The following is a 25,527-nucleotide window of genomic DNA, read 5'->3' as shown; positions in this document are numbered from 1 at the left end:
CCCAGTCCTTGCTACTGGGGTCCACTTGCCAAGCTCACAGCCCTCCTGTGTGGAGAACAGCCAGAGCTCAAGCTCAGCTGCCTTCCACGTTGTCCGTCATCTGTTAGGGCCTGCTGCACCAAGCTGTGGGGATATCAGCTGCTTCACTGTCCCCTCTCTGCTCTTTTTCCTGCTCAGGTAGGCACAAAGCAATGGATGCAAGTCTTTCTGGTGGGGGCCCAAATCGTTATGAATCATTCTCTTCGAGTTCCCCCCTCCCTACTCCCTAGCCTGCTACTTAGCTTCCAGGGACTGGAAGATGGAACGGGACACTGAGTTTGTCTCAGTTCCTTTGGAATTGTCAATGACTCCAGAGTGGGTGGAGTCACCCCCTCTGCTTGCATTGTTCTCTTTTCTCTGTTATCACTCATTCTTTTTTTCTGAGGAGTGTGTATATTGACTTTCTTTAAGTTAAATATGGCATTGTGCAGCTCCACCGTCGACTGGATTTCCCTGATGTGATAAGGATGCTTTTGAATATCCAGCCCTGTTTTCCCTGTAGAGAATGGTGAGATGGCATTTATGTAAGGAAACGTTTGGTATTCTTCTGCTTCCTACTGTGAAAAGAAAATGGCCTTCCTCAGCCCATGCTCATGCTGCACAGTTGGTGGAGACGGTGGGTGTGTCTGGGATTGAGAAAGGTCGAGACCAAACAGGAGAGCTCACATCATCCTGCACCTCTGAGAGTGAAGGGGAGGGACCACGTGACAGTGTGGACATGTGGGCCAGGTCCACATCTCCCTGCAGGGGCTGGATGGGGCCAGAGGGAGGTCTCTCCTCCTCGAGGCAGGACTCCTCTGGGGCCTCCTCACTCACGAGAGAAGAACTGAGCTCATTATGACCTACAGGTGTTCACTGAGTCCAAACACCTACCTAAGTTTTGTCTTACATTTTCCAAGGGCAAATCATGATTCTTAGGTTAAATTCACTTTATTTCCCCCAGGAGCACCAGGAAACAAACGAGTTGTGATTTTTGTTGATGACTTAAACATGCCCAGACTGGATCGCTATGGCTCTCAGCCTCCAATTGAATTACTTCGGCAGTATCAAGATTTCCATGGATTTTATGACAGAAGCAAACTCTTTTGGAAAGAAATACAGGTTACTTTAGGTTTTAAATTAATCTGCATGTTTAAATTTAAACAGCAAGAAAATATGGAATATTGGCTTGTTAGGGTTGCCATAACAAAGTACCCCAGACTGAGTGACTTAAACAACAGAAATTTATTTTCTCACAATTCTAGAGGGTGGAAATCTGAGATCAAGATGTCAGCAGGGTTGGTTTCTTCCAAGTCCTCACTCCTTTGCTTGCAGATGGAAGTCTTCGCCCCGTGTATTCTTTCCGTTCCCGTCTATGTCCAAATCTTCTCTTCTTATAAGGACACCAGCGTTATTGGATTAGGGCCCACCCTAATGACCTCATTTTAACTTAATTACCTCTTTAAAGACCGTATCTCCAAATTCAGTCACTCCTGGGGGTTAGAACTTCGACCTGATTGGGGACAAGGATAGAATTCAGCCCACAACATATGGCTTCGGTTTCTTATATGTAATTTTGTTCATTCAGTCTTTCTTGCTGCACTTGATTCAGGAGATTTGTGGACAAGTGAGACAGACCCCGCCTGCCCCAGGGCTCAGCTTCAAAGGATGGATGGACATGTATTTATAATGCAGGGTTATGAGTGGAGGGAGACAAGAAGGAGGCAGGGGTAGGGGCTGGGTTGAGGCTGAGAGAGGCCTTCCCAGAGGAGGTGATGTCGGAACAGGATTTTGCAGGCAGAGCATGGCAAAGCAAGGAAAGGCAGCAGTTTGTATCACAGAAGCAGGGAATATAGAACACCACAGCAGTATGGAATGGGAGCACCAAAGTGGCAGGAGATGCAGAGGTCAGCCCAAGGGGGGCCAGGGTCCATGACATGGAATGTGGATTTATCCTCTAAGTTGTGAGAGCCTCTGGAGGAAATGCTGTGGAAAGATCCCTTGGCTGCAGGGGAGGGGTGGGCTAGAGGAGAGGCAAGGCCAGAGGCAACTGCAATGTCATGTGTTGATCAGTTGATGAAAATGTTGTGCCCAGAGGCTTGCAGGAACCTAACCAACACCATATCTCCCCTAGGAGCAGTGATTCAGTGTGCTAATTCACTTAATTCAGTTAATTCAGCGTTACTACAACTTTATAGAACACAACTACCACAAATAACAAGGATTGACTATACTTAGTATTTGTTGAATGAATATATTTTAACTTAAGATACAAATTCTTATAATTTTTTAAGATTAAATTTTTACATAGGAGCATTTACACAAGGTAGATGAGTTAGCTGAGTGAGGTTGGGCAACTTGACCATCCAGGGCCTTGATTTTTTCATCTACAAAATAAGGATGACAATAGCGATCTGAGTTTGTTGTGAAGATTAAGTCAGATAATTTGTAGGAAAACGTAATACAATGCTGGCATATGGTAGGTCCTCAAAGACTATTGGTTCTCACTCCTGCCATTGGGGTGGGGAGAGCTCATCTCTTTCTTTGCCGGGTGACCCAAGTGGATTTCTCCCCACACAGGACGTGACGATTGTATCAGCGTGTGCACCTCCAGGCGGTGGCCGCAACCCTGTGACCCCCCGCTTCATCAGACACTTCAGTATGCTGTGCCTCCCGATGCCCTCGGAGCACAGTCTGAAACAGATTTTCCAGGTGAGCGTGGATTTAAACTTAAGCAAGGGGGGAAAAGAAAACATATTTGTTCCAAGATTCCCACAGTCAAAACACCATCAAAACAGTCTGTTGTGTTTCTAGGGAGCCCATGTGTCCCTTTCCTGAGCAGAAACCAGGTAAGCACAGGGGCATCTGGGCCATTGCTGATGGGCGTTTGCACCAGTGCCTTCTGTGTCTGTGGTCTCAGAGATACTTTTAGGGATGCAGAAAAATTGTCAAAACACAGCCCCGACCTTTAAGGAAGGCTGTGTCCTGGGCCCTTGCCTCTTAGCACTTCACATACAGTTCTCAGCAGATCTCACCCACCGCCTAGACCTTGCCACCATGCTCATCTCCTCCTGACCTCCAGGTCTGTGTGTCCACTTGCCCCCCAGACACAACCCTCGATACCCCACAAGCTCAAGCTCAACACACCTAACTCAGAATCCGTTGCCTCCACTGTACCACCCCCTCCAACAAAAAGGACCACCTATATCTCTCCCGCCTGTACGAACTTCCTTACGGGGCCACTTCCTCACCCTAAAGTGGGGAGAATACCTGTGCCTGCCCTGTAAGAGTGTTCAATCAGTGAGTCATTATTTGAAATGAATGATGAGAGAACTTGAAGCAGCTTGACTGGAGCGAGCATGCCATAACCAATTGGCAAAGTCGGCTTAAAGGAGATAGATTGTGAGCTGAGCTCTGGAGGATGGGAATTGACAGTGGAGACTGGATCCTGGGAAAAGACGGTATGTGTGTGAAGGCAGTCACAGAGGCAGGAAATGGTAAAGTGGACATACAGGTAGAATGAGACAGTAGGGTGGCTGGTCTGGAGAAGCCGACTTTGGTGGCAATCACCCAGGAGCCAGGGGGCCAGTGACGCAGGAGTGAGTGACCTCTGCATTCACCAGCATCGGCGTTTCCTTCCAATGAGGCCCTATTAGAGGAGAGAAAGGACGGAGCCAGCACGTACTCAACCATTAGTACATGGAAAGTAGTTTTCATATTGAAATAGCTTACATCCATGGGAAATTACTTTTAATAAATTTGAAGTAGATCCACTAAGTTGTTTAGGAGCTGATGCCAAAATGATATATAAGAACTGCCACATTTTGAAAGTCTCTTGGAGAGGACTTTAGAGTATGAAAGGATGAAAGCTTATCTCCTATAATTAAGTACCAAATATAGAACAAGACATGAAGTGGGTAACGGGGACCAACACAGAAATTAGAAGACTTTTAATTCCCCTCCTTTTTGTGGAGAACCTTTATGTGTACATTTTGAAGTGAGAGATTCCCAACCATGCTATCCCGACACACTTTGTGATGTGGCAGTCATGAGGGGGGTCCCTAGTAACTTATACCTGAGGATAAAGTACTGAATTTGCTAATTATTTCATATTTGAATAAATTAAAGCAAATGCAAAGTTATCCCAACAAAAATGTCCTTCTAATCATTCCAAAATCCTTTCTTGGGTGGGAAGGAAAAGGTGGAGTCTGGGATCCCAGAAATGAGCTTGGGCTTGACCCTCAGCCTCCTCCTTCTGCCTGTGGGATTGTCTTGTCCACAGGAATGTGTCACTCACAGGAACATCACCCAGCAAGTACATCACAGCTGAAAACAGGCAGGAACTGTTTCTTCCCACTCTAACTTAGAGGCTATTATTTAAAACTCCCACGAGCTGTGGGTGGGAAGGGAAATGAAATGAGGCAAAACTAAGAAATTCTGGGGACCACTGGGTTGGACTGGATTCAGCGGGGAAGTGTATTTTCCTCATTACCCAGAGTAGACAGGGTATTTTACTTGTAGGAGAAAAGGACTAACTCTAAATCCACGGGTCCCAAACTTCATTTTTAATCACAACCCTTCTTAACAGGGCCCAGGAAGCCCAAGCCTACCCTCCTGTCCTTTGTCATTGTGTGGAGGAGAAAGAATTTGGGGATGACTGAGAATTGAAGGAAAGCAAAACCGATAAGTTACATTCAATTTGTTGTTAGGAACATATATAAAGTGATTTCTACTTTATAAAAGAACCCTATGAGTCTAAGTAGTATATATGAGTATGTTTATAGTATATACATATATATGTAATGTTTTTAATCACGTATTAGTTCTAAAGCAATCAGTAATATCACTGTACTTGCTTTGAGAGTCTGTTGTAAATTAAGCAGCCACATATGAAGAGGGAGCACAGCACTGACAGGCCGTGGTCTGCACAGACTTGGATTGTGTGTGGTTATGGGTGACTCTTCCCTGAACCACAATTCATGAACATCTTAGTGTTACTTACCGGAAATTTGCATGCCAAAAATATGTGTCGTTTATACACTCTAAGGATAAACTAAAGAGAACACAGCAAATTAAACTGATAATATTGTCACTGAATTAGATGTAATTTCTAATTAGAAAGATATAACAGCAGTAATTGAAAACCATGATCAACTCCAGAAAATACTATTAATATTCTAATGCCAAAGCATCCTTCCCCAAAACTGTGGGGATTTCTGGCTCTATCTTCTGTGTATATTCTTAGAAGGAGCCTTGCAAAGATGCCAAGAGCTTTAAATAGAATACCAAGCTGTGGTCCTCGGTAAACATAATGACATGCTAATTTTAACTTATGAATATCAGTTTAGTAGCCCTTCATTCATTCATTAAAGAAATATTTGTTCAGCATTTACCATGTGCCAGACATTAGTATGTCACTTTAAACAAAACAGATGCCATCCCTGTCCTCGTGGAGCCTCCACCATGGAGACAGATGATAAACAGAAGAATGGGGCCAGCCCCATGGCCGACTAGCTGAGTTCACACACTCCGCTTCCGCGGCCCAGGGTTTCGCAGGTTCGGATCCTGGGCGTGGACGTGGCACTGCTCATCAGGCCACGCTGAGGCAGCATCTCACATGCCACAACTAGAAGGACCCACAACTAAAATATACAACTATTTACTGGGGAGCTTTGGGGAGAAGAAGAAGAAGAAAAAGAAGAAGAAGAAGATTGGCAACAGATGTTAGCTCAGGTACCAATCTTTGAAAAGAGAAAAGAATTAGCTTTTTTAGCCACCTCACACTTTAGGAGTATACCTGTGGCCATTAAAACATTTAAACAAAACAAAAGACAGATGAATGAACTATTATATACATAGCTGTATGTGTGTTTGTGTGGTGGAGAATAAACAGACTGGAATTTTTATTTTTTTCATATGCATAATGTATATATAATATACATAGTAAAATTTTTATTTTATATATATTGGAGTGGTTCTACTCGAAATAAAGGCAATATGGAGAATGTTAAACTCATGTTGAGGGCCCAGGAAGCGGCACCTCCAAAAGATAGACAGTCTTCATATGCTGCTAAAACTAATACAGGAAGTTCATTGAAAACAAATACTTCAGGTCATTTCAAAATATCTCTTATGAGCCCCAAATCTAAAGTCACAAGGATCGACTTGCAAGTGCTGATGTACATTCTGGTGGCTTCTCCCTTGAGTAACTCCATGAAGTAATGGTGATGGGACTTTATCTATTTCAAAGTTGATAATGATTTTCCCAAGCAACTGGGGGTAGGGGCTAGCTAATAGATATGTACTTTCAGGTTGTGGCAAGTTATATATGAGAAGATCAGAGACTGATGGGAAGATATAGTTTAGACTGGGCAGTCAGGGAAGGCCTTTCTGAAGAGATGACGTGTATCCTGAAACACAAAGGATGAGAAAGACTCTGCCAAGCAGAGAGCCATGTGGGAACGGGTAGTGGGAGAGGGGAACAGCATATGCGAGACCCTGAGGGAGGAGAGAGCATGGAGTGTTAAAGCCAGTGTGGCTGGGACACAGTGAACGATAGGGAGAGAAGGTAATGTGAGGAGGCTGGCTGGGGACAGAGCATGGACTGACGGGAGTGCAGTGCCTGATTTGCGTGATTAAAGGTGACAGAGGGAGACAGGAGTAGAAATGGAGAGGCCAGTGAGTGAAGGAGGGAGTGAAGAAGCCCAGATGAAAAAGAGCAGGGGCTGGAATGCAGTGATGTCAGGGGAAACAAAGGCAAGCAGACAGATTCAAGTGGTGTGTCCAAGATTGATCATGGAGGAAAGACAGTGGGAGGTGTCAAAAGAGACTTCCAAGTTCCTGATCTGAGCGGAGGTGGGGCCATCTAGTCAGATGGGGAAGCTGAAGGCTGGGGCGTTCAGAGTTAAGAGTAAGTCCCACTTTGAATATACGTGAAGATGAAAGTCTATGGAATTGTTGGTCGTTCACCCATAAAAATCAGAGCGAGGACCTCAGTTCCTTTCCAGACGAGCCGGGGCACTCCATGAAGACCCTCTAGACCACGACGAGCAGAAGTCTAAGTTTCTTGAGCGGAAGTTCATGCTGAGTTCACTGGTCAGATGGGAATGATGCTCAGGCGTCACCAGAGAATCACACGAGGCAGGAGTGAGCCCATTCTTGAGAACATACTCTGAAATGAACACGAGTTTAACACCCAGATGTCCTTGCATTAGCATTTGGCTTTCTACTTATTATTAGAAAAGTACCACCAAATCTAAACTATTTGAAAGATAAATTGTTGGTGAAAGAAAAATCTAACCTTCTCATACTGTGTTTCTGGTTCTAGGCCATCTTAAATGGCTTCCTGAGCGACTTCCCACCAGCTGTAAAGCAAACTGCCTCAAACATTGTGGAAGCCTCAGTCGAGATTTATAACAGAATGAGTGTTGATCTTCTGCCAACACCGGCCAAGTCCCATTATGTCTTTAACTTGAGGGATTTATCCAAATGTGTGCAAGGTAGTGTACGGAACCCTCATTCTCTGACCTGCACCCTCGCCTCATTTCCATTTACCCCCAAACCGCTGAGTAGAATTGGATGTACATGGGCGTCTGTGACTTGCCTGGAAATCCCCTTACATGTCCCTGTTCAAGTCACCCTCCACCCCCACCCCAGGCTGACTGCTTCACAGCTTCCCTCAAGCTGCCAGCATCCCCTCCCTTTCTCACTCCCAGCTGATGACCAGTCTTCTTATTTCACGGAAAAAATAGAAGCAATCAAGCCAGAACTGCCTCATCTTCCAAATCTCCCAGACAACCTGCATTGGCCTTCCCTCCCACTGCAGTGGCTGAGCTGTGCCTGCTCCTGTCACCAGCCAGTACTCCCTCTGGCACTGAATCCCATCCCCTCCTGCCTACACAAGGATTTCGCTTTTATAATTCCCGTTTCTCTTCTGCGTTGTCAGTGCTTCCTCTTCTTTTGGATCATTGCTAACAGCATAAAAACCTGCTGTAATCCCTCCCATCTGAAAAAATAATTTTCTTTAGGCCCCCTATCCCTCTGCTCCCCACCATTTTCTCTTTTTCTAGAAAGACCCCTTAAAGAGTGGTCTCTCGTCGCTGTCTCCATACTTGCTCCAGGTCTCTCTTTAATATACTCCAGGCAAGCTTTTATGCTTGACCCTGCACTAAACTGCTCTTTCCGAGTTCACCTCTCTATCTTGCCAAACCCACTGGTCAGTTGTCCATCTGGTCCTTAACCTTTCAGCAGTGTTTGGAACAACTCTCTCCTCCTTCTCTCTTGAAACCCTTCCCTCTGTGGTGTTCAGGACACGCACTCTCCTGGGTTCCTTCCTCGCTCACTGGCTGCTGCTGCTCTCTCTCTCTTGATGGCTTTCCCTCCTCTTCCATGCCTCAAAATGTTGGGGTGCCCAGGGCTCCGTCTTCAGTCCTCTTTTTTACCTACACATACTCCCTCTGTAATCTCAGTCAATTCTATGGTGTTAAATGCCATCTGTTCAGAGATGATACTCGAATCTCTACCGCCAGCTTCACCCTCTCCTTTAGTGTTTGATTTGTATATCCAACTCCCTTCTCAATAAGCTCACTTAGAGATCCAGTTGGACTTAAACTTGGCACACCCGCAACTGAATTCTTGCTTTATCCCTCCTCGCTGGCCATGTGTACCCCTGCCCCAATTGAGGGGACTACCATTGTTTGCTCTGGCCACGAGCCTTGGAGCCTTCCTGATTGTTCTCATTCCTTGATGATTCCCATCCAATCCATCAACAGCCCTGATGGCTTTACCTTCAGAATGAATCCCAAATATAACCATTTCTCACCTCTCCATCCACTACCACTCCAGCCCAAACCACCATCAGGTCTCACCGGGGTTTCTAACAGTGAGAGCCTCCTCTCTCTCTGGTCTCCTGCCTCCAGGCTGCCCACTTTCCTCACCTTAAACCCAGCTCTGCATTCCACATGGAGGTGGGTACCCCTTGTTCAGATCCTCCCAGGGCTGCATTCCACATCACCTGCTGTGGGACGGAGGCTGTGAGTGATCTGGACCCAGCGGCCCCCAGCCTTCATTGCCTACCACCTTTCTCCTTGCTGCTGCCACCTCGCTGCTGGCCCTGAAATTGGGCCTACCCAGGGGCCTCTACACTTCCCCTGGAATGTTCTTACCTCAGATGTCCACATGACTCACTTTCCCTGCTCCAATGTCACCTCCTCCTCTTCCTCTCTGTGTCCCTTCATAGCATTTAGTGCCTGAAATCTTCTCCTAGATACTTATCTGCATACATATTTATGTCTCTGCCTCTCCCAATAGAATGTTAGCTCCACAGGCTGTTTGTTTAGTTCACCACTGCATCCCCAGTGCCTAGAATCATGCCTGGCGCTGAATGAATGAACGTCATAGCATGTCAGAACTAAAAGAAAGCTTTTACAGTACCTAGACCAAGTCCTCACCTTATTTTTTTTTAATTAAGATTATGATAGATTACAACCTTGTGATATTTCAGTTTACGTTATTGTCAGTCATGTTGTGAGTGCACCACGTCACCCTTTGTGCCCTCCCCCCACCCCCCCTTTTCCCTGGTAACCACCGATCAGTTCTCCTTGTCTATATGTTAACTTCCACCTATAAGTGGAGTCATATAGAGTTTGTGTTTCTCTGTCTGGCTTATTTCGCTTAACATAATACCCTCAAGGTCCATCCATGTTGATGCGAATGGACCAATTTTGTCCTTTTTTATGGCCGAGTAGTATTCCATTGTGTATATATACCATATCTTCTTTATCCAATCATCAGTTTCTGGGCATTTAGGTTAGTTCCACGTCTTGGCTATTGTAAATAATGCTGCGATGAACATAGGGGTGCATGGGACTCTTGGGATTGCTGATTTCAGGTTCTTAGGATAGATACCCAGTAGTGGGATGGCTGGGTCATAGGGTATTTCTATTTTTAACTTTTTGAGAAATCTCCATACTGTTTTCCATAGTCCTCACCTTATTTTGTGCACAAGGACAGCAACTCAATTGCTCAGTGATCTGCTCTGTCCCCATCCAGGGCTGATTCCCCATCCAGTTCTCTTGGTTCTATACCACTCTTAATATCTTTTCTCAATAAATATTAAAAAAACTAAAGTATATAAATATATTTTAAATATCTATGAAATAGCAGTAAGTGAAAACCATCGAGCACTTCCATGTAAAGCGATGACTGGGCTCTCTGAAATCCGGCTCCCTTTTCTGTCCTCATCAAAATCTAATTCACTGCCAAACAGAGATGACATCTGCTGCATATTAACAAGGCCGGGAATGAACTAGGAGATAATGGCCAATGGCCGGAGCTGAGGCTTGGCTTTAAGGACCCTGACCGCCCTGACTGCCCCTCCCTAACGCTCAGTCATCACCACAGGTTCCTGCTCTTTCCAACTCTCCTTCTGAGGGCTCCGCTACTCCCTTTTCTCTTTCCTGCCCCATAGCCTTCCTCCCCCTTCAAGAGCCCGGGGACTCTTGAAGCTGGCACACCATCCCTGCCATAGGATGACACAATGACTTGTATTCCTCCTCCACTAAAATTTCACCCTCCTGGCTTAGCAGTTTAGTCCAGGGATTCATGAACTCACTTTTCCTAGAAAACGTTGGAACGTGGCTTTGTTTCCTTTGTGAACTGCTTTGGACTCACTTCCTGGTCCCCAGACATTGTCTAATCTAGTCATTTATTTATCATCCTTCCCAATTGTCTTTCTATTCCTATTTTTTAGATAATTTCTGAGCCTCAAAATTCAGATCCATGTTATCTCTGACAATGATATATCATAAAGTACCCAGGAAATTCCAACTTTGAATATCTTTCCCCTTGTCCCCACATTTCATTAAAATGTCCTAGAAATGCCCTTATTTCTACAAATATTAGCTGAAAATAATTAAAACTTTAAGAATTTCAAGAAACGTATATGTCACACACACACGATTCGAGCTGCAAAAAAAATGTGACATCATTATCTATAGAAATTCTCTATTATTCCAAAGCAGCAATGGATGGCACGTACTGTGTGGTACGGAGCACCCTGTCTGTTGTGTGTATCTGTGCCTAGTAGATACTCCCTGTCCCCCTCTGCACGTGTGAGGAGCCCCACGCAAAGGGTCCCCGTGGAGAATGAACACTTCCAGGACTGCTATACATCATTGCTTTCGTTGTAACTTGAAATTATTAGAACTGTGTTTTCAGTTACAATTTATATTAATACAAAGATTGCTCAGAATAATTTGAGTAGAAGCCAGAAGGACCAGGGGCACTTGGTGAGGACTGAACATTGGGGAAGAACAAGAGAGGAAACATGTTTTGAAAACAGTGTAAAGGTCAGGAGGGAAAAAGTTGCTAAATGAACGTATCTATATATGTATTAAAGAAAGGTGACACTCCTCACTTAACGTATCGCAACCCAGAGTAAGAACGAGATGAACGTTGCTTATTTGTGAAGTCTGACCACTTCTTATGTTCAGATAAAGAAACTGCACAGAGCAAGAAAAAAGTTTTGTCAGATAATGTCCCAGTTTTACTTTCAAAAAATGAGGTCACGATTATTATACGTATACATCCCCTGGGGAAGCACCCATTTCTAGTAGTGTGGGGACAAAGTTGGACTTAAGGCTTTTTCTAGTTAATTAAACTATTACTGGATATTCCACAAATACAGAATTTTCCTTTTTTCCTTTTCTTAAAAAACAGGTATCCTCCAGTGCGATCCAGGAACAATAAGAGAAGAAATACAGATATTTAGACTCTTTTGTCATGAATGTCAAAGGGTCTTCCACGATCGTTTGATTAATAATGAAGATAAGCACTATTTCCATGTTATTTTGACAGAAATGGCCAGTAAGTATCAATCTTCATTTAGTCGTTTTTTTAAATAGAAAAGCAATTTGGTTTCTATAAAGAAAAGTTAAAATGAGCTTATATAGGTAAAGCCAAATGAATTTTAGTCATTCATGAGTAAAAGTTTTTCTCTTCAATGATTCAAACATATAAAAATGTATGAAATATTATAAAAATCATTTTATTGAAATTTAGGAAAGGTTAATATTTTTAATTCAGTATAGAATTTTAAGTAGAGGAGGGAAAGCAGGAGAAACAGCATTTTGTCTGATAACAAGCCAGGATATTTCTAAACTACTTTTATTTATCAAATACATTTTCAATATCTATTATTTAATAAAATATTTATGAATATTATTATTAATTTTAAATCCAGGAGATTATCAACTAAAGTGATATGGTTAACATGGCTTTCTCTCAGTTTCATTTATACTAATTAAGGCTTCAAAGCAAAGTAACAGCTGATATTATTCTGTATATAAAATATTGCATTCAAGCTTATCATTATATTAAAAATTGACTTTGTTTTTGAATAGACAAACATTTTGGGATTGCAATTGGCCTAGAATATTTTTTGACCAGGCCCATCATATTTGGAGATTTTATTAAGGCAAGTATGTTATATCAACTTGACTCTATTTGAAGATTATAAAGCATTTACTGTTTTCCCGTTCAGGTTCATATTCTAGAAAAACTTTGCACCTGTGATTAAAGATCTAAACCAGAGGTCCACAAACTATGGCCCATAAGCTGAATCCACCCACCACCCATTTTTGTAAATAAAGTTTTATAGGAACACGGCCATACCCATTTGACTGAGTGCTATTTACATGGTTGCTCTCGCATTACAAGGCAGAGTGGAGTGGCAGCAACAGAGACCGTATGACCTGCAAAGCCTGAAATATGTACTATCTGGCCCTTTAGAGAACAAGATTGCTGACTCCTGATCTAGTTACATCCATTTTGATAACAGTTTGAATGAGAGACCCATCGGGTATTCGATTTGGAAGGAAGGAGAGAGATTTAGTCTCTTACCTCAGGCCTGGAATCCCCTCACTGTATTCTGTGGAGCTGGTCAGCGTCTGCTCAAAAGCTTCCAGTAGTGGGAAGCTAATTAGTTAGCAGTGCTGCCCTCTTCATTTCAGGTGGGTTCTATTTAGTAGCAAAATTTTCCTTATATTAAGCTCTTCAAGTCTGCCCCCCTAATAACATCTACACACCAGCTCTAATTTTACCCTCTAGATCCGCCTAGAATAAGTCTTCCATCTACCCACCCTACGCATGTTGACAGATAGCCGTCTTGTTTTATCAAGTTGACTCTTGTGTGGGTACAACACTCCTAGTGTCTCCAAGAGGGCAGGGGCCCTGGCTGTTGTTCACCCCAAATCCCCAGCTCCCCACACCGAGCTAGCTATATAGCAGGCTCTCAATCAACGCTAGGTAAACAAATGAATGAACTTATCTTTATGAGTACGCACTACCTCACCACCCTGGTAACCCCTGAAAAATAAAAAAGATAAACCATTTATTTGTATGAAATGTGTCTATTTAAATGTATTATTAAAATCAAAGTCCAAAGTTTGTTTTCAGATGGTGATTATGTTTCCTGTCTGTTTCAAATGATATTATTATCAAATGGGGGAATAAAGCAAAGGAAAAAGAACAGCTGGACTCTTCTCACGTTTCTTATATGTATTTTAGTCAATACTTCCAAATGAAAATGCCGCTGGGGCAGTTGCTACAGCGAAGAAAAATACACCATCCATAGGTCCAAACAAGACCTCAAATAGGAACTCAATTTCCTATAATTTGTGTGAAATTTTATTCTCAATGGTTTCTTTAATTAGGTGGCTGCTGTGTAACAACTACATATAGCTCTGGCGTAATTTTTTATGACCATAACATTCTGCCATGCATAGGTTTCAACCCATTTAGCTTTTCTGATATCAACAGCCTTAGAGCAAAAGTGTGAAACCAGAGTAACCTATAGTGAGAAAAACTGACAATCTATTCCTGAGCTCCTGTGTGAATTTTATTGCAAAGATTATTGAAATTCCAATGTACCACCTGAAGAAGGTAATGAAACGGATTTTCAGTTATCTGTGAAAATTTGAGTTTCTTAGTCCCATTTCCTTGGTTTGAAAGCCTTGTTAGCATATGTATAAGTAAATAATTAAATAGCACCATAGATCAAATAACGTTGCTTCCTAAGGTTCTGTATGTTATATGTATCTAAATATCAGAACTAATCCAATTTGGTCTCTCTTCCATAAATCATCATACAGTTTGGAGCAGATAAGACTGATCGGATTTATGATGACATGCCCGATATGGAGAAAATTGCAAATGTTCTACAGGACTATCTTGATGATTATAACCTCATAAATCCCAAAGAAGTAAAGCTCGTGTTCTTCCAGGATGCTATTGAACATGTTTCAAGGTATAATGCTATCAAGTGCCCAATATTGCATTGATCGAATTTCTTTTGTATTAAAAAGGTAAGGATTAAGTTGTACAAAACTCTTTAAGTAGATTGCAAGATGGACTAGTAACCATCCTTGGGTTAACAAGATGGATTAATTGCAAGTCAATTAGCAAATCTTGCTATAATTTAAAGGTTATTTTTTGCTATATTTTAGATATATATGGCATGAAATTTCTATGGAATCCTAGGAGTTATTAATTTGTCTGAATATTAATAGATTGTTTTTGTTTCTTTTAAATGTTCTGTCCTATTAGAAGAAAGGATCTAAGGTGGTTTTCAGAGATACACGTACAGTATAACAAGGCTGACTGCATGCCTGCCCAGAGAAAGGGGGGTTCAGGATTATAGCAAAACAAGTTGAATCCAAGGGTCGTAGATTTCATGTATCTGACTCTTACCCATTGCAAGTATCCTTTGAGGGACATTCCTGACACCTAGGTATCCATCCTCCATATCTGGATCCTTGGGGCACACATCACTTTTTGAAGTGGCTTGTGTCCTCTTGGACTATCCCAAGTGTCAAAATGACCCTTCAAGGGTAGGTCAAAATCTGCTCCCTGTGACTCCTGGTACCAGCTTCATCCTGTGGAGCAGTCATAATAGTGGCACTCAGTGTAAATATAAAACCATGATATATGGAGTATCTCATTTAACTGTCATAACACCTCTATATGGCTCAATATCATAGTTTCTCTAAAAATAAGGCCTAGAGAATATTCCAGTGGTCTGTTGCTACATAATTAGCCATGGTAAGACTCAGTAGCTTCCTTTTTTTGTTATCTTTCATGGTGCTCGGTGGTTCTTTCTTGGGTCTCTCATGAAGTGGGAGTCAGACAGCACCTGGAGTGCCTGGCGCATTTCTGCCTCCATGGAGACTGCATGTGTCTCTCTAGCATGGCAGCATCAGAGTTTCTTAGATGGTGGCTTCTTACTTGGTGGCTCAGGGCTCCAAAGGCCCATGCCTCAAGAGGGAGAGCCAGGCAGAAGCCAAATGGTCTTTCACAACTCAGCCTTGGAAGTCACATAGCATCACTTCTACCATACTCTATTAGTCAAAGGAGTCATACAGGCCCACCTAGGTTCACAAGAAGGGGTCAGAGACTCTTTCTCTTGATAGAGTCAAAGAACAAGTAGGACCAGAAGTATTATTGCAGCCATTTTCGGACAATGCAGTGTGCCACAGGGAGATAGGTGAATTGTCCAAATTCCTCTAGCTAATGTGTGGCAGGCTGGGGACTGTATCCAATGCTTTGACTCTAACTCTGCTGCAGGTGCCTCCACCCAAAATGGATCCACTCTTCTTCATAACAGCCCTCCAAATTCTTGACAGTCATTACCAGGCTCCTCTTAGCTTTATCTTCTCTAGGCATAAGTATCCCAGATCTTTCACTCTTGCCTGTTAGAGATTATTTCCAGCCTTCAACATACTGAGCACTTTATAATTTTTCAATGTTCCACTTAAAATGTGATACCCAGATTTGATATAGTATTCTGTGGAATAAGCAGTGTAAATTGTGTGTGAGGACAGGATTTCTCATGGTCTACCACCAAAGCAAGATTTTAATGGCTTTGTTTTTTCCCTTGTCAACTACCTTTTAGTTTTGGACCTCAAGATTGACAATTAAATCCCTAGGATTTTTAGCTATAAACCATATGCAAATCAAGTCTTTCACCTCTTCTATGCCTCTCCTGTTTAATTAACTCTAATTCAAGATTTTATGTTTGTCACAGCTCAAGTACTACAACATACAGTAGTTTGTCATTGGGTTGTCAAGATACCACTTGTTTCCCATCAGGCCCCTGCCAACATCCCCACATGCTGTCTCCTGACAACTTTTATTCCCATAGCCCTAAGCCTGCAAAGAAAAAAATAATAGCCATACTCTGGTCTGAGAAACTTCCTGGAGAATAGACCAGATGATAGGCAAAGTCGGCTTCATTGTATGTATAATCTTTCTTACTTTTGTGAAAGAGAATCACCGGGCTACTCAAGGTTTGCTTAATATATTACAGGGGGAAATTAAAAACCGTTTGTAGAATGGAAGAGATTTGGTTTTCAGATACAAAGGACTGCCATGTGAATAACGATGTAGCTGTGCTCTCTTTTTTTCTAGAGAGGATCAGTAGTTAGGAATCAGTGGAAACAAATTTCTACTTGTTTAAGTAAGAGCTCTCAGACACCTACTTCTGACCTGCAACAGAAAGGGCTTCATTACGAACAAGAGTTATGGGACATTTACTAAATATTCAGTAATTTAGCAGATTCTACATTTCCACTTGTTGGTGACATTTTAGTTTAGTTTTGGTGGGGTTCTTTTGCATAGGATAAATAAAAGCCTTCTCGACTCAGAAAAAAAAAATTTACTTCAGAGCCTATGCTTTCAAAGGGCAATTTACGCCAGGCAGTTTCTACCCACTACATGCCCCCAAAGTTGTCACCACACTGCAAGGGTGATAGACCAGATCTCTTATAATGTCAGCTACTAATTAGGAAAGCCATCTCTTGCCAACTATACTAGAAAAAAAAGTAATTTTGCAGAATTCTTAATGGAGGGAGTTTTCTGTCCATTGTTATATAAGTTGACAGAAAAAGTAACACTGGGAAGTAGAATGGACAAGTCATTTGTTTCCAATAATCTGAGTTGGAAATAATCAAATTACTATAATGTGCATGAAACAAGGAATGAGTAACATATAAAATGCAAGATTTTTAAAATGTTCAATATTTCACCCACTGTAGAACACTTGTGCATTATAGGAAAAAATAACAATTATTATTACATATCCATTCAGCCTTCAATTTTATACTCACACAGGTAGCTGAAGAGAAATAAGCAAACAGATGATCTTCTGTGTCTTCTATTGATGTGCAATGTGATAGAAACCCAGCAATGGAAACGGCGCCGTGGGTCTTAGTTTCTCTAGGGGAGGAGTTGGCAAGGGATCCTAGGGAAGGAGCAGACAAATTTCCTTTGTAAAGGGCTAGACAGTTAAATATTTTAGGCTCTGTGAGTTGTACAGTCCCTGTCACAACTACTCAACTCTGTCGTTGTAACACAAAAGCAGCCACTTGCAATAGAGAATGGATGAGCATGGCTATATTCCAATGCAAATTTATTTATGGACACTCATGTTAGAACGTCATATGATTTTCACATATCATAAAATCTTACTCTACCTTTTTTGTGTGTGTGAGGAAGATTGGCCCTGAGCTAACATCTGTGCCAATTTTCCTCTGTTTTATGGGAGATACCGCCACAGTGTGGCTTGATGACCAGCACTAGGTCTGCACCCAGGATCCGAACCTACAAACCCCGGGGCTGCTGAAGCCGAGTGCGTGAAGCTAATAAGTACACCACTGGGCCGGCCCAATCTTACTCTTCTTTTGATTTTTTTGTCATCCATCTAAAAAACCTAAAAACCATTCTTAGCTCATAAGCCATAAAAAGTTAAAAACAAGCGAAAACAGCAGGCAGTTTGCTGACTTCAGTTCTAGACAAAGCAGAGCGTGTCATCAAGGCAGTCAGGGCAGAGAGAGAGCAGACGCGCCTGAGGGACAGGAGAGAGTGCGAAGATGGAGGAGACAGACATGCAGGTCTGATACTTACTTCAGAAGATCCTGATAGTGACTAGCAGTCTATGCTTCGTCCTGAAGGAACACTTCAAACAAGTCCTCGCACATTCCCTGTTCTGTGCTCCCAACACACAGCTCCTGCCCCTGCCACCAAAGATGAGAGACATAAAAACTCTGCAATCAGGGTTCTCTAATTCACAACTTTTAAGGTCTCTAGAAGTTGATTACTTCAATATAGATGATTTGATAAAAGTATACCGAATTTCAGAGATAGAGTAAGAGCTGATGTTTGTCTCCTTTTTTATATAAATATAATTTTATTTATAAAAATCCATATCACCAAGATCTTTTTAATGATAGAAATATTGTGTAGAAGGCAGCTTTATATTTTCTACAAGGCAGAAACACACCTACTTTGTTTTCTTTAAAAAAAAATCGTGATTCATTTGTATGGTGATGGATGGAAACTAGACATTTGGTGGTGTATTGACATGCTGCAGTCTATAGAGAAGCTGAAATATAATAATGTACACCTGAAATTTACACATTGTTATAAACCAATGTCACCTCAATAAAATAATTTTTTTTTAAAATATTGATTATTTTTCTGATTATATACTAAACACGCTCATTACAGAAAATTTAGAAAAACATTATTCATAATTCCACCTCTTCATCCAGAAACAACCATTGTTAAAATTGTATGGTGCCTTCAAATATATTTATAAGCATATATATTTTTTTACAAAATTATATTATGGCATATATAGTTAAACATTATGCCTTTAACACTTACATTACATTTGCCTCCACAATCCTATATATAATTAAATATTATTTTAGAACATGGCTTTAACAGCCACATTTATGCAATCCTAAATTATTTTCTGTTTGTTTTTAATGTAATGTCTTTTTTTGTTTCATGGACCCCCCTCTCTCTTACAATCTGAAAGGATTTATTTGCAGCTAGCTTTAAGGTTTGTTTGTTTTCTAATATTTTGTTAATATGATAATAAAAACATAAAAAGAACCAAATGTCTATCACTAGGGAACTAGCTAAATAAATTATGGTATATCTGTTGCTTTATTTACTAGCATGAGAATGTCCCTAATAGATCATTTAGCAAAACAATCACAAAAGAAAATGTGCTGTAGAGTTTAATCCAATTTTGGTAAATAGACACATACAAGTGAACACACATACATTCATTTAACAAATATTTATGAAGCCCCCACTATGAACTATGCGCTGCTCTCATAGAGAACAGGACAGCATCCAGGCCCTCATGAGGCTGCTTACAGGTGGTAAAGGGTTAGCAACGGTTTTCTCTCAATGGTTACAATGGCCATGTTTTACTTTCATAATTAAAAAAATAATAAAGCCATTATCATTTTAAAATATTTGAATTCTGTTTTCTCTAGTTATCAGCATCGTGAATAACACTAGATAGTCAAATAGATAGATGACAGATTGATAGATAAATTCCTATAAAAAAGAGAAAGAGAGAAAATAAACCTGCTGTTACATTTCTCCCATGATTTCCTACTTTCTGATGACCCAGTCTGATATTTTAGGAAATGGTGATAATAATTTTAAAAAAGAAATTATTTTTACACTTGTATCTTCTTTTTAAGAAGAATTTACTGACATTATCATTTCCTTTTTATCATCTTAACTGTACGTGGACTTGACTCTCATACATACTGCTCACTTTTATACTAACATCCTTCTCCCTTCTTGAGTTTTTAAGTTTTATTTGTGCTTCTCTTTATATCTTCATGGACTCTTTCAGGAAGGCTTTGCGAGTGGTTTACTCTCTGGGCAATAACCTGACAGCTTTCCCTCTCTAACCATTGTCTGATGGAATAGCATCTGGTAAAACAGATGTCTGAGGCCAGACTAAAATCGTTTGTCCCTTTGGGAGTAATCGATTAGATCTGCATTTTAGATGCTCACAGACTTTTCAGTTATGTCTACAATATCGCTTTGTATTTTATATATGATACATATGTGCATATATACATACACATACATATACACGCATATAGTTTAGTTTATATTTATATACCTTCTAGAAAATATTCCGCGTTTTGCCCCTCCTCATTGGTCTTCTTTCCTGATCCTCGGTGACTGGAGATGCGTGGGCTCCGCTATGGGGGTTTCTTCTCTAATTTCAGTCATTGTTGTATCAGTTCTACCCTCTCTGTCTCTCCGTCTAAGTTCCTATGATGTGGCCTCTGGGATCCCTTTGTTTCTCCTAGATTTGTCCTCCTTACCTTCTATTTTCTCTCTCACCGTTTTAATAGCATTGTCTTTCTTCTCTGAGTTCTCAGTAAATTCGTTGACTTTGTCTTCTATTCACCCGTTCAGTTTTCCACAGTATCCTATTTGCAAGGCTCATCTTCCACTGAGGTTTTCACTTTGGTAGTCAGATTTTCCATCTCCAATCAATTTTTCCTAAACTCAGATTTTTTCCCCTTCCTGAGTGCCCGCTCTAGTGTCATGATTATAATGCTTTTTAAATTCTTGTTAATATGAATCAGAACATGAATGTTTAAACTTCTGTCGCTATCTTATAGTAAATCCATTTCAGACTATTCCCGTTCCTCTCTCCTTCTGGACTGCATGGTCTTTTCCTAGGCGATTTTTCTGCTTGCTCACCCTTATAAATGGAGACCTGGGCTTCCCAATATAAGGGTTAATCTAAGCGATGATCAGCCAGCGTTCCTGACAAAATCCTTCACACTTTGAAGAAGGAAGAAGAAACTTTACTTTACTCTAAATTTGCATGAGCGAGGCCCACAGCCTATAGGAGATGGGGGAGAGATGGATACAAGGAAAAGCCCAGCAGTACTGTTCTCCCAGTGTGAACCTCAGACATACCCTGCTCTTCCCTGTGGCCTTTGCTCAGAAACGACACCCCACTGGCCACCAGCCTTCCACTCCGGGGCAGGCCCTCTGAGCAGAAGCCACCCACGTCTGCACACAAGAAATAAATCCTTCTCTGCTTTGCCTCCTGCAGAATTGCCCGCATGATTCGTCAGGAAAGAGGCAACGCCCTGCTGGTCGGAGTCGGAGGCACAGGAAAGCAGTCTCTCACGAGACTTGCGGCTCACATCTGTGGCTACAAGTGTTTGCAGATTGAACTGAGCCGGGGGTATAATTATGACAGTTTTCATGATGACCTGAGGAAGTTGTACAAACTGGCTGGTGTAGACGACAGGAATATGGTTTTCCTCTTCACGGACACCCAGGTACATATTTAAACAGCCAAAGAGCAAAGACAGGAAAAGCCCGATGTGACGGTCACTCGTGTGCTCCAACAGTTTGCATGACGTAGTTCAGGGAATCGCTCCCTCTGATAACAGACCTCTTGGACCTTGTAAAAGACTTTTATAATTCATTTTTATTTATTGTACCAACTATTGTTTTCCCCTTTACCTTCTAAGTAAGTAAATATGATCAAAGGTTAAGGAGATGAGAAAGGTTTTAACTTCTCTTCGTGGAGAAGAACATAGATAGCAGAAGGTAATAAACTATTTCTGTACAGGTAAATATAAGACAGTAATTCCGTAAGTAAAATCAATTAGGGAAATACACTTTGCTCAAGAAAAGGAAAAAATAATGGCTATGTTTTAGGGTAAAATTAACTTTAAAATTAAAATAGGATTAAATCTATGTCTACAACAACCAATTTAACTGATCTTTAATTTACTCTGTAATAGAAGATTTTCCACAGTGACTATACTTGGGTATTTTAACATTAGGGAAAATAAACTTTTATATAAATTAGCCAAGGGATAAAAAAAGTGATAGATCTGATGCATAAATATTTTAAATTTCATTTTCATTTTTAAAACACTATAAAAGGGATTAAATACAATAATAAAATGGGGAAAATATTTGTAACATCTGTGACATGCAGTGAGTTTATATCTGCATATGTAAATATTTTGTACAAATGAAAAGGGACCCATAGCCAAATGTACACACACCATTGGCTCTGGCCACCACTAATGCCTGCCCTGGTCCCTAGCCACCGGACCTGGAGGTGCCACTGAGGACCTTTGCAGTGGCCCTTGCAGCCACTGTGGACCCCCTGCAGTGCTTGCCAAGGTACACATAGTTGTCAATACAGTGGCCTGAGCCTAAGAGACATAACACCCCACCAGACCCGGTGCCACCACACACTCCCGCCCTTTGCACCCTGTACCACTAGACTGGGTCACAGCATGCCCTAGCGTGCCCCCACCTGCAGGTGAAAGCCCTCCCTTACCAAAGTCAGTCCATAGTCTGGAAGAGGTGGCTGCTGCTTCAAACGCAGAGATACCTATGTAAGGCTACAGGAATCATGAAGATTCAGGGAAACATAACCCCACCAAAGAAATACAGTAAACCTCCAGTATCTGGCCCCAAAGAAAGGAAGATTCAGAAATTACCCCACGAAGAGTTTAAAATAATTGTTCTAAAGATGCTCAGAGAGCTACAAGAGAATACAAATGAACAATTTAATGATATCAGGAAAATAATGCAAGAACAAAATGACAGAGAGTGACAGCACCAAGATGGCAATGTAGGTTAGTCCCGAGTTAGCTCCCCCTCACAAGAACAACTAACAACTACTCATGGACAAGACGAGTAGTTAAAATCCTAGATAAAATTGATAAAATCCTAGAACACGGGGGTGAGGCTGAAGCACCCACTGCACCACAGAGACAGAGATAGACTATATTAGAAGGGTAAGAGGAGCAGCTTCATGCTGACCACATTGCGTCCGCCTCCCCCCCAAGCCAGTGCAGCACCACACCAAGGAGGTCTCCCCTGAGCTTGACCATTGGAAACCTGATTGTGACAGAGAAGGGGGGTACTTGCAACAACCAGCACTCGGATCATTGCAGACCAAGTTTCTACCTGGAGCACTCAAGTACTAGTCCCAACCAGTAGCTTTTCTCATCTGCGGAGCCAAAACGGTAATGCAGCCTGACCAGGGAACTCAGCAGTGTGCAGTTTAGCTAATAGCTAGAATATATAAAGAACTCATACAACTCAATAACAAAAAGACAAATAATCCAATTAAAAATAAGCATAGTACCCGAAAGACATCTTTCCAAAGAAGACAGACAGATGGCCAACAGGTGCATGAAAAGGTGCTCAACATCACTAACTATCAGGGAAATGCAAATCAAAACCACAATGAGATAACCTCATGCTATTATATGCCAACAAATTAGATAACCTGGAAGAAATGATAAAATCCTAGAAACACAACCTACCACAGCTGTTATCAAAAAGACAAGCGATAACAAGTGTTGGCAAGGATATGGAGAAAAGGGAACCCTTGTGCACTGTTAGTGGGAATGTAAATTGGTGCAGCCACTATGGAACACAGTTTGGAGGTTCCTCAAAAAATTAAACTAGAATTACCATGTGATCCAGCTATCCCATTTCTGGATATATATCCAAAGGAAATGAAAACAGGATCTTGAAGAGATATCTGAACTCCCACATTCATTGCAACATTATGCACAATAGCCAAGCTATGGAAACAACCTAAGCATCCGTCAACAGATGAATGGATAAAGAAGATATGGTATGTTTATGTACATGTATAGAGATATGGTGAAATATTCAGTCATGAGAAGGAAGGAAATCTTGCCATTTACAACAAAGTGGATGAAAATTGAAGGCATTATGCTAAGTGAAATAGTCAACAGAGAAAGACAAATACTATATGATATCACTTATATGTGGAATCTAAAAAAGCTGAATTCATAGAAACAGAAAGTAGAGTAGTGGTTACCAAGGGCTCGGGGATGGGAAAATGGGGAGATGTCGGTCAAAGGATACAAACTTCCAGTTATAAGATGAATTAGGTTCTAAGGACCTAATGTACAGCATGGTGACTATAGTTAACAGTACTGTATTATATACCAAAAGTTGCTAAGAGAGTAGATCTTAAATGTTCTCACCATAAAAAAAGAAATGGTGATTATGTGATATGATGGAGGTGTTAACACTATAGTGGTAATCATTTTTCAATATATGTGTATCAGCCAAATCAACACATTGTACACCTTAAATTTACACAGTGTTATATGTCAATTATAAAGCTGGAAAAAATAAATAAAATTTTTTAAAAGTGAAAAAAGACAAGCACACCAGTAGAAGAAATATACAAATGCAAGAGAATGTAAATAGGAATTTCCTTTAAAAAATAAGAGTTTTAAACACCTGAAGCCTCACCAGAAATCAAAAAAATTTAAGTAAAGATAAATGACCGGGTTTGGCCTTGCACATTGATAAAGGTTAAAAATCATAAGATCTAGTGTTGTCAAAGTTGTAGGGAAAGTGGCCTTGCTCAGACCTCACTGATAGATTATGAAGCAAAACCTTTTTGGAAGGTAACTGGCAATATGGAGATAAAGGCTTTAAATTTCTCTTGCTTATAATCAGAGCTGTATACAAAGGTGTACATACAAGAATATCTACTGCAGTATTTTTAAATAATAGCTAATTTGAAATAGTCTCAATATCCAATAAGAGTCACATAGGCAAATTATGATATAATCACATAATGGGGCACTCTGTAAAAAATTAAAAATTATCTTGTAAAAATATACACATTAATTAAGATGGAAAATGTTTCTGATGAGTTGTACATCATAGCACATACACAAATTGTGTACGATACAGGCTCTGGGGTTTAATGTGTATCTAAACAGATCAGCCGTTGAGACAATTATAAAATGTCTGGGTCATGGGATTGTGAGTGATTTTTTTATATTTTCTTACTTTTGTTTATCTATAGTTTCTGATTATTCTAAAATTGAAATCTTTCTTATAGAATTTTAATGTTGCTTTTAAAAGTTAAGCAAGTTAATATAAAAGGACTTTGTTAAAGCTCCGAGGATCAAGTCAGATTGTCTTGCTCCACTTTAAACAACAAAAAGCTATTGTACTCTATTGAAAGCCCCATCAATCTCAAATGCTCTATATTAATGAGAAGTAAACATAACCGTAATAACTAAAATTTATGGGTGTGGATGTGTGTGTGTGTGTGTGTGTATGTGTGTAGAACTATTATAAATGTGAGAAGAAATCGAGAGAAACACAATGTTAAAAATAGAGTTTAATTTGCTATTTCTAGCAAATACAAAGTAGAAATAAGTATGTTTAGAAAATATAAAGAATATAATTTCTAAACTGGAATTAATGACTATATGCTACATTTTAAAGAGAAAGCAAATATTTTCTATTACTGAAAGTTTATAAAAATTCATCAGAGTTTACAAAAATTGATCAAAGAAATTTTCCATAAATTCAAAAAAGCATAAATTGTACTGATAACATCCTTTACCCAAGCTTTAATCAAAGGAGAAATTAATGATGTGGCCCAGGACGTTAAAACATTCATAGAAGGAATTCCTGAGTCAAGAACATCAAAATCAAAATCTCTCTTTAGAGAAGAGGGACGATGAACTCAACATAAACAGATATTTACGGATTGCAACCAAACAGTTCTCAGGGTCAAATCTATGATTTGAGTCAAAAATTGGAAACTGTATATATTAGCTGACTTAAAAC

At 40.6% G+C, this 25,527-nt stretch overlaps 1 protein-coding gene and 1 long non-coding RNA gene across 3 annotated transcripts in view; one reads left to right on the top strand and one right to left on the bottom strand.

Moving 5' to 3' along the window:
* DNAH6 (dynein axonemal heavy chain 6) overlaps positions 1 to 25,527 on the top strand; it is a 249,681-nt gene that overhangs the window by 125,814 nt on the left and 98,340 nt on the right. For both annotated transcript variants that reach the window (XM_070511881.1, XM_014852847.3), the window contains exons 40-46: positions 983 to 1,140; positions 2,599 to 2,730; positions 7,346 to 7,517; positions 11,737 to 11,883; positions 12,420 to 12,493; positions 14,169 to 14,323; positions 20,966 to 21,197. In XM_070511881.1, the coding sequence (XP_070367982.1) occupies positions 983 to 1,140; positions 2,599 to 2,730; positions 7,346 to 7,517; positions 11,737 to 11,883; positions 12,420 to 12,493; positions 14,169 to 14,323; positions 20,966 to 21,197 (1,070 nt within the window). The remainder of the gene's footprint in view (positions 1 to 982; positions 1,141 to 2,598; positions 2,731 to 7,345; positions 7,518 to 11,736; positions 11,884 to 12,419; positions 12,494 to 14,168; positions 14,324 to 20,965; positions 21,198 to 25,527) is intronic.
* Positions 2,737 to 25,527, bottom strand: part of LOC106838614 (uncharacterized) — a 53,868-nt gene continuing 31,077 nt past the window's right edge. Inside the window, exons 3-6 of the long non-coding RNA XR_006529381.2 lie at positions 17,977 to 18,086; positions 17,181 to 17,314; positions 14,767 to 14,951; positions 2,737 to 7,189 (exon numbers count right to left, since the gene is read on the bottom strand). This is a non-coding gene — a long non-coding RNA (uncharacterized lncRNA). The remainder of the gene's footprint in view (positions 7,190 to 14,766; positions 14,952 to 17,180; positions 17,315 to 17,976; positions 18,087 to 25,527) is intronic.

This window comes from Equus asinus, chromosome 6 (genome assembly GCF_041296235.1).
Source record: "Equus asinus isolate D_3611 breed Donkey chromosome 6, EquAss-T2T_v2, whole genome shotgun sequence".
NCBI classification, from domain to species: domain Eukaryota; kingdom Metazoa; phylum Chordata; class Mammalia; order Perissodactyla; family Equidae; genus Equus; species Equus asinus.
Note: the sequence above shows the minus strand (reverse complement) of the source record. Positions and strands in the feature narration are given on the sequence as shown.